General features: G+C 34.5%; 3 protein-coding genes across 3 annotated transcripts; 1 reads left to right on the top strand and 2 right to left on the bottom strand.

Moving 5' to 3' along the window:
* Positions 1-347: 347 nt before the first annotated feature.
* Positions 348-3515, top strand: LOC105110931 (double-stranded RNA-binding protein 1-like). The gene is made up of 4 exons (XM_011006145.1): positions 348-605; positions 2311-2530; positions 2755-2952; positions 3053-3515. Exons 1-4 carry the CDS (start codon positions 348-350, stop codon positions 3445-3447), a joined length of 1071 nt encoding a protein of 356 aa, XP_011004447.1. The 3' UTR covers positions 3448-3515.
* Positions 3516-6580: 3065 nt separating this feature from the next.
* Positions 6581-7899, bottom strand: LOC105139365 (inactive protein RESTRICTED TEV MOVEMENT 2-like). Its single transcript, XM_011045781.1, has 2 exons — positions 7684-7899; positions 6581-7381 (listed from the first exon to the last, which is right to left on the bottom strand). Exons 1-2 carry the CDS (start codon positions 7796-7798, stop codon positions 6759-6761), a joined length of 738 nt encoding a protein of 245 aa, XP_011044083.1. The 5' UTR covers positions 7799-7899; the 3' UTR covers positions 6581-6758.
* An 806-nt stretch (positions 7900-8705) lies between these two features.
* Positions 8706-9936, bottom strand: LOC105139358 (uncharacterized). The gene is made up of 2 exons (XM_011045769.1): positions 9805-9936; positions 8706-9589 (listed from the first exon to the last, which is right to left on the bottom strand). The coding sequence occupies exons 1-2, from the start codon at positions 9920-9922 to the stop codon at positions 8877-8879; spliced, it is 831 nt and encodes a 276-aa protein (XP_011044071.1). The 5' UTR covers positions 9923-9936; the 3' UTR covers positions 8706-8876.
* Positions 9937-13572: the final 3636 nt, after the last annotated feature.

The raw sequence follows: 13572 nt of genomic DNA, 5'->3' as shown, positions 1-13572 counted from the left end.
ATTCACTGAAAATATAACTGAACCATGAAAAAAGAGCAGCTGCATGCAGGAAGCATCATTAGCAACATTATAAGCGTTTGATTTCATGCTACAAAAACCACAATATTAACATGAAATCGTTAACAAATACTGGCAACAACTCTTCTTCTTCCTCTAGATAATTGAATTTTGATTCAGAGATTAGAGAGAAATGTACAAGACTAAGCTACAGGAGGTGTGCCATAAGAGGCAATGGGGCTTGCCAGCTACAAAAACCACAATATTAACATGAAATCGTTAACAAATACTGGCAACAACTCTTCTTCTTCCTCTAGATAATTGAATTTTGATTCAGAGATTAGAGAGAAATGTACAAGACTAAGCTACAGGAGGTGTGCCATAAGAGGCAATGGGGCTTGCCAAAATACTCAGCTATGAAGGATGGACCTGATCACACCCCTTGTTTCAAGGCTTCTGTTTATGTTAATGGCATCTCCTTTCATTCTTCTGCTTCTTGCAAATCTTCTAAGGATGCCCATAATGATGCTGCCAAGATGGCCTTCCTTCACTTCACTTCTCCTCCACCTCCAAGTAATGAACTTAACACTCATTCACTCTCACACATAGTTGTAGAATTTAATATTGTTCTCTGAACTGATGAATTCTTGGAAATCAATCAATCTCACGGCATTCTCTTCTCTGCTCGAAAGGAAGTTTTTGGATTTGCATTTCAGGCTTTCGATACCTTTTGTACTTGTTGTTTCTGTCCTTGTTCTGTTTGTTTCGAGAGAAAAATTTCATTGCGTGAGATTTATGAGTTTCTTACAGAATAGTTTCATGAAAAAACTTTTGAGAAGGAACACGGAAGGAAGGAAATCAAATTCAGTGTCTAATTTTTCCTCTCTACACAGTTCCTTAGAGCTGTAAGCTTGCAGCAAATTTTTGCTATGGTTAATTTCTTGGATTATACAGTATCTTGTTAGTTGACGAAGGTTTACTTCTGTGGAAACTACATTACCGTGGATTATCTTCATTCATAAATGTGATCTTTGCTTCAAAATTTCTTTGGTCTTTACATATTGGCAATAGTAATGGATGATTGATTCATAGTGCAAGAAATATACAGTGCAAAAATATTCAATTGTTCCACTAATTTGGCTGATTTTAACCATGATATTAAACTTACTAATTACTATGCACATTGCAGCAAAATTTAGTCTATCATTATCTCTGACTCCTTCACTATCAGGTTCCTTCATGATTCCAGGAACCTTGGCCAACGGACCGGAAACTAATGAAACATCTCAGGAACTTGATAGTCATTCAAGTGTTTCTGATCCTAAAAATTGTGAGAAATTCAGAATGAACTTGATTGAATTTTATAGATCTCTTTATTTGAATTATATCATGTTCTTGATCTTACTGAATGAGGCTCTAAATTGTTGATTGTATCAGAACTAGAACCAGCTTGAAAAATAGCCTATGCTTTTAGTGCAGTTATCTTTTTGGTCCTCTTGTAATTTTATCTTAGAAAATCTATGAATTAGCTATGGACTCTAAGGCTGCTAAGATTGTCAGGGACCACTGAATAAATCTAGATACAAATGCATCAAGGAATATTGTAATTTCCAGTGAAATGACGCTTGAAGCTATACTGTCTAAGCACGTTACTTCTTACAGATGCTTTAATCTCAAGTGCTGAGCCACATGCTGGGGGGCAAAATGTTAAAGAAACAAATCAAGAATCAGATGTTCAATCCCTTAGTTTGGGTGTCAAAGCTGGTGGGCAGTGAGACATTTATTTTACACCCAAAAGTACCTAGATTTCATCTGTTCAAAGCTGGTGGGCAGTGAGACATTTATGATTTCATCTTCTTTTTCCTTGCCTAATCTATGGAATTTATGAGTTATTCTGAAGCTTACATTTTGTTGTCAAAACTACCATAAAGTACCTACCAACATCCGACTCTTGCTTTCAGATACGCCTTTGAAGTACAAGAGCCACCTGCAAAACTATGCTCGATGGAAAAACTGTGATTTGCCAACCTACTCCAACACACGTGAGGGTCCCTCTCATGCTCCATTCTTCAAGGCTACTGTCACAGTTGACGGGCATACCAGTGAAAGCCCAGAATTCTTCAATACTTTGAAGGCAGCTGAACATGCTGCTGCAAAGGCTGCCTTGATGTCTCTGTCAACAAATGGCTTTCTTGAGGCTAGTTTATTTAACTGATCACACAATTATACCTGCTCTATCTAGTTTTTTGTGTAGTATGAGTGTAGACAATGTCAACTCATGAGTTACATTCGTTCATTCTTTGTGCTGTCCAGGATGACTCTGGCTTTTACAAGAATGCCTTGCAGGAGTTAGCTCAGAGAGAAGATCTATCCATGCCGGTTTATAAAATTATAAAATCTGGTGCACTTCACATGCCGACATTCTTTTCTTTTGTGGAGATAGAAGGAGAGAAATTTTATGGCAAAGCGGGAAAATCCAAGAAAGAGGCAGAGTTGAAATCTGCAAGAGCTGCTTATACTGTTCTGAAGGAGCGTAAGTCAATTCATTCTTTTTATGAGGCTGCCTATACCATTATTTTGGGCACCAAAAACTTTGGTCTTCTGGTTAATTTCACCAGTATTTATGATCATATGGCTGGAAGATAAATTTCCATTCAAGAACCTGAGGTTCATTACAGCCACCTCTCCCCTAGAACAGGCATACTGGAAAATCCATGGAGGTCCATCTGATCACTAGTTTTTTTTCTTTCTTATTAGGTGCACTGAACAGGAATGCAGAGTCAGATCCCCCAAATTTTTCACCAGATGAAACTCTCAACTCTACTCCTGGCTTAGACATGACCACAGCTGAAAATCTGCAACAGCACCTCAAACAAAATGGTCAATTATCATCTCCAGTCATTGTTGATGAAGAACATTCTGCAGAAACTAAAGACATCATATCACTCAAATATGGTTTGTGTTAATGTGATTTATATTTTTAGTTTATCCTCACAAGTTCCTAGCCTGGAACTACGCTGCCGGACTTATATATCTGGGATCATGCTTATCACAGATGCAGTTCAAGAGGTAAACTTCGCTGATCCTAAATCAGGCAATGCCAAAGCTGGGCCTGAGGATTCCATACTGTCACCATCACCTGAAAAACCTGCTATTGTTGAAGTGATTGGAAATCAGGAATCATCCTCTTGTTCTGAATATGTTCCTACCTCATCACCAGAAGGCTCATCTTCCTTTACCTGGACACATAACAGCAGTTCCGCTCCCACAATTTCTGACTCAAATGTGAGGAAGGCTACAAGACCACGAAGCTACTTACTTTGCAACAGGGTCAGGGTGTATCCATGCTATCCAGACATTGCTTTACCAAATGGCATCACTGTGATGCCAATTAGCGACAACCAATGGGTGGCTGTGAGCTTGGAGTTCCCAATGGAACAAGGTTATTGATTCAGTGCAATTGATAGATCACTTTCTCCCTAGAATATAATTATCACCTTGTACTGAGCACTGCCAAAGGCCCATAGGTATTAAACTCTAATCAATTTTTCTTTGACGCTGAGAAAAAATGACTTGTAAAAGACCTTTTAATCGTCATAACAAGTGTTTGGAACACAAAAGCAACAAAAAAATCATAGTTCTCTTAGAAAATGAATATAAGCTATTGCCTTGAAAGCCTAGTTACAAGATCACAAGAACAAGAACAGATGACAAGAATTCTATTAACATTTTTTTAAGGAATTAACACCTGTTAGATTCACAAGAAGGGTGTCAAATCCAGCCTCTCGCACCCATTCCATTGTTGGATCAATAACTTCATAGACACGATCATTAACTTTAGCCAATGGCATAGTACTATCCATCTTAGGCTTTCTATTGATACGATGAAGGTCCCAAATTTGTTGATCTCTTTCTCCCTGATACATCGCCTTTTTGCGAGCGTGTTCATAGTTTAATCAACTTGATTGCAATCCCATCCGCACCTGGCTGGTTCCGGGGCACAGGTCTGATCCCTTTTGTTTTGTTTTTTCTACCTTTTCATTTTTTTAAAATAAAGTTTCTGTAAAATATTTGCCACCTATATAATTATATTATAATTTTTTCTTTATATTTCATGAAATGAATACCAAAGAAAATTAATTAATCAAAGTAAATTGTAATTTATTTAATATATATAATGTTTTTCAACATTTACATAAAAAAATTAAGTAAGATTTTTTTTTTATTGAATGAATCATTTTTTTTTGCATATATTAAAAGGAAAAATATATTATTATTGAAAAATTGTATTGAATAAGTAAAATATACATGATATAGTAAAATGAAAACACAATGCCTTTTAATTTTCATCAGAAGGGATTGGAATTCAAAAGCAACAGAAGATCAGAACAATAAACCATTCAATTCTAACTTTTTTTTTTTTCATAAAAAGGATGAATTTTCTATTTATATAATTGTGATATTTTAAAATAAATAAGCTGAAAAAAAAATAAAGCCCTTGTAGGCTTAAAAGGGGATATAAATGAATAAAGAGTATTATAATCATTTAATAAATATAATAAGTATAAATTAAAAAGGAAAAAGAAAAAAGAGGGATCTGAAATTTTAGAAGGAGGGACGTCAGGAGAGAAGGGAGAAAGAAAAAGAGAAGAAAAAAGAAAAATAAAAAGGAGTCAGAAAAAATAAGTTTAAATGTAAGATTAAGGTTTTTAAACGTATAAATGTATGTTCTTTTAGCTTTAAATTTTTATTTTGATGAATATTAGGGTTTTGAAGATTGTATTTTGAGTTGATTGATAAATTGATTTGAATGTTATGGGTTGATTGTTATAAGTAATTAATTATTTAGTTGATTATGAAAGATTGTAGATAAATATGATGATTTTGAGTTATAGTTTTGATTGAATGGTGAATTTATGTTAAAAATCAGAAGAAAACAGTAGGCAATTTGTATAAATTCTAGGTTTGAGGTTGAAGGTGATGAAAATTCAGTTTGGTCCCTCAATCTGTGAAAATTATAGTTTAGTCCCTAAACTTTGAAAAAATTATATATTAGTCCCAGGAGCACATTCCAAGATTCTGAACAGAATAAAAGATGAATTATGGGTAGAATTACAGTATAGTTATGAAGTTTTAACACTTTCAATTTGGTCCTTTTATTTTACAAAAATTACAATTTGACCCAAAAATTTAGAAAATTCTAGAATGGTCCTTGAATCATAATTTGAGATTCTAGAAAGAAATTAGGATGGATTATGGACAAAATTCCACTATAGTCATGAATTTATAATACTTTTTAGTTTGGTCCTCTAATTTGACAAAGTTACAATTTGACCCTTAAAAATATAATAAAATTCAAATTGGTCCCTAGTTATAATATTAACTTTTGCAGATCTCGTAAATGGATAATTAAGGTTTATTTAGTAAATTATTATCAATTTTATTATTTATTTTATTATGTATTAGATTTTGAAAAAACCATTTAATTTTGAGTTTTTAGAAAAATAATTAGTTTGGTCTAAAAACATATAGGGTTATGAAATATACCCTTAGTTAAGTGTATTAAATAGGTTGTATGTTCTTTTGAGTCAAATTTTGATTATGTCTCCTTTGTATTCAGACAATTTTGATATTCTACTAGCAGGACATTAATAGGATTTTCTTCGGTATCTACTTTCGAGTTTTGTTTGTTTTCAAGTCAGATGAGTGAATAATTTTTTATATGCATGAGAAATATTATAAATATTTGATTTGTTAATTTGAATTGAATCATGCTTCTTGATAATATATATGTTGATTATTATCCTTGTTATGATAAAATATGATCAGTTGTTAAACATGAATTTTTGATATGAACCAGTATATATTTTGGATTGACTTCTGAATTGATAGCTCCTTATTTAATTAATATCATGAGTTGAGTCTTGAGATATGAGTATATCTGTTTGATTATGATTATCAACCTATGGTATGCTAGTCACAGTACTCATGCTAATAAGGTAATGTTATTCTCTGTGCACATCATATCTAAACCCTAATAGATCGGGAGAGTCACCAACCTGTGTGGACTGATTATCTCACAATATGGGAGCCTCATGCTCATTGCATTTTGATTTTCTGATGAGCTTTACCTTATGATATTCTTGTTATTATCTATTTGAGAAGCCTTCCTATAATAATTTAGAGCCATAATTATATATACATTCCTCATTGTTGCATTACCTTGTGTATGTATATTGAACATTATCTATTTATTGAGTCGTTGAACTTACTCTTTTATTATTTTTTTTTTCAGGTTTATAGTTTGTTAGTGGGTTATTTTGTTGGACCTTTAGAACTTGTTTTTTTTTGTTGTAATTATACCTTTCCTTTATGTTTAGTTAGTACTTGACAATTATAAATTTGTATTAACTCTTGTATTAAGACAATAAAATTATATTATGAAATTAATTTTGTTATTAATACTGCATTGGACTTTGATTGAGTTATTTGTATGTAAGTTTGGGTTTGAGGAAAACTTTGCCTATATACTAGTTATACATCTAAGAATTGGGTCGTGACAATTATATGCTAAAAAAATCTAAGAAATTAAGCTGGAGAAGACTGCAATTTCAGCTTCACTTCCCTGAAGTACAATTGCATAATCTTCAAATTTTGACCTTTTATTCAACTTGTTTACCTTTCAAGCATGTTTTGACACCCTGCAGAATTTATTCATAAGCACACTTGAAAAATCATGAGGTAGTGTGTTCTTCGATCCTCTAGCTCTCATATTCTCCGTGAAACCTCATAGCCTTTCGAACATAAAGCCCAAGAGCAAGAGCAAGAACAATAACAAGAACAAACAAACCAGTTGACACAAACACTGTTGGTGATATTCTCAGCTGCTTTTTATTTGCTACCAAGCCACCACCGCCATCAGTTTCATGCTTTTCACTTGTGCCCGTGGCCTTTCCCTCTTCAGGCAAGATATAATCACTCTTCTGATCCTTCAAGTTAGCCTCAGTTGAAGTAGCATTTGTTTTCCCATCAATATCTCCCCTTGTTTGTCCTTTTACCTCGGTCTTTGGAGGTACTTCTTGAGCAGCCGGGTCTTGTCCACTATTTTGGTCGTCTGGTTTTGCAGGCTTTTGAGGCTCTACAGATGGGTCTGCATTATTGTCCTGCACTGGTTTTGTTGGACTGGTTATCTTCTTGGGGTGTTTGATATAAAGAACTCCACCCGCAAACCTTGCACGGACTTGATTAAGATCATAATCTGATGAAACAGTAAGCTTCTTTTTAAAACGGATCCATTTATTGTCTCCTTGATGGCTCTCTCCTGTGATCTTGAGTTTTTGTTCACCTGTGTTTGCTTGGATCTTTATTTGCTGCTTTGTAAAACCTGTAGGATCAATATAAGCAATCTTATTACACAACCCAAAAACTTAAACGGTGAAATAACAAGAATGATTTTATATTTTTTCTGTTACACATCTTTTTAAATGATATTGTATCAAAAAATCATTTCAATTCAAAAATTTAAGCTATTAAGTTATATTGTAAGAATGATTTTATATTACTATCTAATATTGAGCAAGAATAAAGCAAATTACTGACTAAACACCCTTTAAAGCAAACAAATGATTGTAGACAAGAACAAATGACTAGAATTATAGAACATCTCAGGGTATGATGAAATTTCACCTGGCAGATGCACAAGTAGGGTGTCGAATCCATCATTTTTCACCCATTCCATTTTAGGATCAATATCTTCATAGACATGATCCTCAAATTTAGCCAATGGCTTAGTGCTATCCATCTTAGGCTTTCTAATGATATGTAAAATCTTTCAAGTGAGCTTGAAAGGTTCCAGATTTCCTGGTTTTATGCACAAGGTAAAAAAAGATTTGTAATGTGATAGGAATTTTCTTTGCACTCCCATGTTATTTCTCTTATTATTCGTTACGTAAATTGTTTCTTTTCATTCCGAAGCTTCTTTGATTTTGCCTCCTGAGCGAGGCAAAGCGCGAAATTCTGTGTAAGTGCTTTGTGGCCTTTTATTCCAATTGATTTCTTTTGAAGATAGCTTTACAGCCTATTTAAAAGGATCAAATATGTACAAAATACAATTGCTAGATCTCTTTCTTCCTAATGTATTATCTCTTAGTGAGTACGTTCATATAGCTCAAGGAATCAACCATTCGATTTTCATATAGAGAACGTAAGCACTAATTCATGTCGTCTTGACTCTTTCCTTACTATACTTTAGAATTCCGGGTGAAGGAAGCATGCGTTATTGGTCGAAGGCAGGTTAAAAAAGGATACCTTCTTGCTTCCCGAAATAACAGGTGAAGAGCGAGGATGGTATTCCAGTTCAGTACTGATCTGTGTATAGTTTAATTGATTTTTCTTCCATGCTGACAACATGAATTGGATATATAATTAAAAGCCCTATAATTGCTTTTAGAAGTTCTCTGGAACTAAAAAAATACTGAAATTCAAAGTCGTATTTTTGATGTTATAATAAGCTATTATGTTGAAACTTCTCAAAAGACGCATTCTGTGAATTGTCTGCTATGAACATTGTTAATCACATCTTTTTCAGCACCAAATCTCAGGTTGCGATTGGTTAATGTTTCATAACAGGAAAAACAAATACAAAAGGGATAAAATCGTGTTTGTTTGAAGGACCGGAGACGGAGACATACAAATAAATCTTTCTCTAACACATAAAAGAAGGCTTATTCCTTCTCTTTATTTAATATTATTCTGTGCATATTTGCAGAAATTATGCAATTTTTGAGCCCTTTATTCAACATTGTACGTTTTCAAACATGTTTTGAGGTCATGTACCCCTTATTCAAAGGTTTACAGCACAATTCTTAGTCTCGGATCCTCTAGTTCTCAGCTTCTCCACTAGATCTGATAGCATTTTGAACATAAATCCCAAGTACCAGGATTAATAAACCAGTAGCCACAACAAAGTGTGTTGATTTTCTTGGCTTCTTCATCTCTGCTACCAGACCTCCAAAACCCTGCTTATTACGTGCTAAGTTAGCATTAGAAATACCACTAACGACAGCAGTTTCTTCTTCCTGTTGCATCTTTGCAGCATCCTGGACAGAGTAGCCGTCATCTTCATGCTTTTCATCACCTGTGCTGGCGTTCTTTTCTGGTTCGGCTAAGCCAAGATCACTCTTCTGGTCCTCCGAAGTCTTGGGAGGAACATGGATATTGTTAGCCTCAGTAACAGTAGCATTTTCTACCCCATTGATTTTCCCACTTGCTGGTTCATCAGTTTCACTATTTGGAGGAACTTCTTGATCAAATTCTTGTCCAATTTTTTGATCTTGTGTTTCTTCATTGTTGGGCTTTTGAGGCTCTGCTGTTTCCTGCACTGGGTTGGCTGGACTTGTAATCTTCTTGGGGTGTTTGACTTGAAGTATGCCACCCTCAAACTTTGCACTGATTTGATTAACATCATAATACAATGGAATAGGAAGCTCCTTGTGAAAACTGCTCCATTTATTGTCACCATGAAAGCGTTCGCCCATGATCCTGAGTGTTCGAGTTGACGTCACCTGAACCTTCAGTTGCTGTTTCTTAAAACCTGCAGAAGCAACACAAACAACCTCATATCAGCAAACTCTCCTCTCTTTCTTCAAGATGCTGTTATTTCTATGCGGCCCTGCCGAGCATAATTACGGAGAATTGCGAGACTAAACCAGCTTTAAAGAAAACTAACAATTACTAACCAGAGCTGTTAAAAAACAAGGAGAACTAATGAATAAAATTCTGAAAACATTTAAAGGGATGGAATGTCACCTGGAATATACACAAGTAGGGTGTCGAATCCAGCATCTCGAACCCACTCCAATGTTGGCTTGTAATCTTCATAGGCATGATCGTTAAGTTGACCAGCCATTTCCTCAGTAGTATTCATCTTGGCCTTTCTATTGGTAGTTATCTTTCAAGTGAATATGAAAGCTCCCAAATCTGTTGGTTTTTTTATACTGTGAAAGAACTTTCGTTTTTTGACATGTTTTCTTTGGTTTCAGTTATTCCTTTTCTCTTTGAAGCTTCAATGGATTCGCCTGCAGACGGCCTTTCGGCTGTGGACACTGTAAAGGGACTGGATTATATATGCTTTAGATGTGTAAAGAGTTGATCACCTCATGCCTAAGGCAAAGGGGAAGTTCTCAAGTAAGCCTTAGAATTTGAGGCTAAAGACTCTGACATGTCCATCAGATGATGAGAATAACGGTGAACAGAACTTGAGTTATAGTTTATGCTCTTTGTTCCCCGAAACCCTAGTCTACAAGAATAAGGAAAAATAACAAAAATCAATTTGGAAATTCATAGATTGAACCCAATTTCAATTTTTTTTAGGACAGGATCCGGTTGTGATCAAGCAATCGAGCACTTCCTTTTGTCTGGAAATGATCAATTAAGAAATTGAATAAATTAATTATTCAATTATGATATGGAGCCAATATTTTGGATGCCCCTATTTACTTAACACTGTAATAGCTTACAATGCTCGGTGTACTTGCATGAAGTCTGGCATGTTAAAAAATTAATTTGCTAAACCAAGTTAATTTTATTAAACTCGAAACTGGGTTAATTTAAAAAAAAAAATTATAATTTTTGTTTAAATGATATTTTTTTAAATTATTCAAAATAATATTGTTTTATGTTTAAAATTTCAAAACGCACATGATTTTAGATTTAACCTGGCAAACTTTAGACTTAAATCTTAAATTGGGTGTGATATCCATGTCTAAACCAACTAATTTTCCTTTTTTTATGTTTATTGCATCAAGTCCTCTTTTCACTTTTTACAGTGGCCATAACATTACTGGAGACCAAAATTTTGAAAAGAAAAAAATTCTGAAGGAGCCCCTTTATTCCCAACACCCCAATGTTTCATATAATTTTATAGTTGTTATAATAGTTTTAAAATTGTTCCAAATACTTTAATATAGTTATCCAAATTAGTGTTGAGATATTGTTATTTAATAGGCAACAACATTCGCAGTCTGTCCTAAGAAAGAGGGTTGCTATTGTTAAAAGCCTATAATACTAGGTGTGTATTATCAAGTCAAGTTGCACCAATCATTAATAAAATGGTACAATTCACGTGTTGCCACCATTTATGTTAGAATTTATGACCTCTTGTCTACCATTGAATTACTTATAAATAGAGGTATCATTTCAGAGTAACATGAGAGAGAGAGTGAAGAGAAGAGAAAAAGAAAGAAAGTGGAGTAGCTGTTATCGTTACATGATGTCGGGCGATGACTCCACTCTATTTTGTTTGTTTTAACAAAAAAGAATAATTGTTTTTTTTTCTTGATTGAGGAAAATAAAGATTTTATTGGAGTCGCCATCTAGTAATTTGAGGGAACTAGAAATCCAAAATTAAACACTGGTCCTAGAGATTCGGGTACTGGGTTAGTTATGATTAAGGGAAGGTAGATATCACCCTTAAAATATCCTTTCAGAGAAATGTTACCTTTACTTGTGTGTTTTTTTTATTTGATTCAAATGCTATTATCTTTTGAGCTTATTTGTAAATTTTTTAAGATGGTTAACGTCGGTCCCTAAAAATAGAAGACATGTTAAAAATGACACCAGTCCCTAAAATTAGGAGACTTCGTCTAAAATGTCGACGTTTGTCCCTAAAAAAGAGAGTTACGTCTAATTTACCAAAAGAAATAATAATGGACATAATCCATATTTGATATTTGAATTTTTGACATCGGTCATTTTCTGTAAATAAAAGAGATATGTCGACAAATAATATTTATTTAATAAAACAAAAATTAATTTGATATCATTGAGAAATGAGTATATCCATTCTTAAGAATCGGGTTTTGACCCATGAACTACATGATAAAATGGGTGTTGGACCCACGTCGTTATTTATTTTAAATTTATTTTTTTGTTTTTTTTACATGCAAAAATTTACAAGTATTTACATATAAAAATATCAAAAATACCATAAAAATCATAAACAATTACCTGAGTGCCATTGTATAGGTAAAAGACTGAAATACCTCGGATTTCTCTAAAATTTACCAAAATGCCATTGGCGGCGCGTGTGGCTCACGTGCGGCTACTATTGGTGGCGACTAACTTTTTCGGTGAGGTTTTGGCCAAAAGATGGTTGATTTTGGTAGATCTGAGGACGAGGATTCTGATGGTGGTGGTCTCGACGGCCGTTGATGGCTGATAAAGGAGAATCGACGACTTGAAGCTTGGTTGGCCGATGACAGATGCGACCTTTTTCTGGCCAGATTCGGTGATGAAAACATGTAAAACAGCTGGGGTTTTGCTTCAGAAGAGGTGATGCACCTTTTTATGGTGGTTTGGCCGCTTAAAATGACCGGAAATGGAAGATCAGAGGAGAGAGAGAGAATTGTCGGCGAGAGGAGAGAGGGGCTCTGAGCTTTGATACGGTGTGAACGAATGTATGGTGTACCGGTGCATCTGAAGTTTGGGAGCCGTTGGATCGTGGATGAACAGATTTGTGCGGCTGTGATTGGCTTGATCTGCAAGTAGATCAGACGGTCAGGATGAGCTGGGCTATGATATGGTGTGTCGCGGTGTACTGAGTGTTTGGTACACCTGATGACGTGGTGCAACAGGATCAAAGGGTAGATTATTTTAAAGGCCGAGATGGATTTAGGTTTTAATCTGGTGTGGTAAAGCTTATTGTATACTAAAAAAATCAAAGGCTCAGATTTAAATACTATTAGATCTAACGGTTGAGATATTTTTGGTATTTTTCAAATTGTTTTTTTTAAATCAATATCTTACTCGCCCGAAGAAAAAGTAGAAAATAAATAAATAGTAACACAAATGGTAATATAAATAGTTTGCTTTCGAATTTAGAATTATAGGGTCTTGGTTTTATTGGCTATTTATAGCCAATGATAAGGGACAACGAATCACAAATTGTGTAGTTAATCACGAGACTGTGCAAAATTTTCAATGTACAGCTACATCGCCTACCATCGGCAGAAATCCTCTGCCTACTGTGACAAAATTGTATTATTTTTTTTGTTTTATTATATATAATAATAATATTTATTTATAGGGGTAAAATTAAAAATTCAAATCAGTATTATAAAAAGCTTTTCAACTGCTAAAAACCAATTTTAATTACAATTTTTTTTTATACGGGTATCAACTCGGTGGATCGGGTTTTTTGACAAAAAATAACAGTTTTGACCAAAAATAGCCTGAAACTCATTTTTTCATCGCGGTCAACTTGGTGGGACCCGTATTGACCTGGTGGATTCGGTTTTGACCGAAAATGACGGTTTTGACTCGAAACGTTCCGAAACTCATTTTTCATCCCGGTTGACATGGTTGGACCCGTATTGACCCGGTGGACTCGGTTTTGACTAAAAATGTTGGTTTTGACCGAAAATGATGGTTTTGACCCGAAATGGCTCGAAACTTATTTTTCATCCCGATCGACGTGGTTTAACCCGTATTGACCTAGTGGACTTGGTTTTGACAAAAAATGACGGTTTTGACTCGAAACGTTCCGAAACTCATTTTTCATCTCGATCGACATGGTTT

This window comes from Populus euphratica, unplaced genomic scaffold, assembly GCF_000495115.2.
Source record: "Populus euphratica unplaced genomic scaffold, PopEup_1.0 scaffold3.1, whole genome shotgun sequence".
NCBI classification, from domain to species: Eukaryota; Viridiplantae; Streptophyta; class Magnoliopsida; order Malpighiales; family Salicaceae; genus Populus; species Populus euphratica.
The sequence above is the reverse complement of the archived record's forward strand: the minus strand, read 5'-3'. Positions and strand labels throughout refer to the sequence as shown.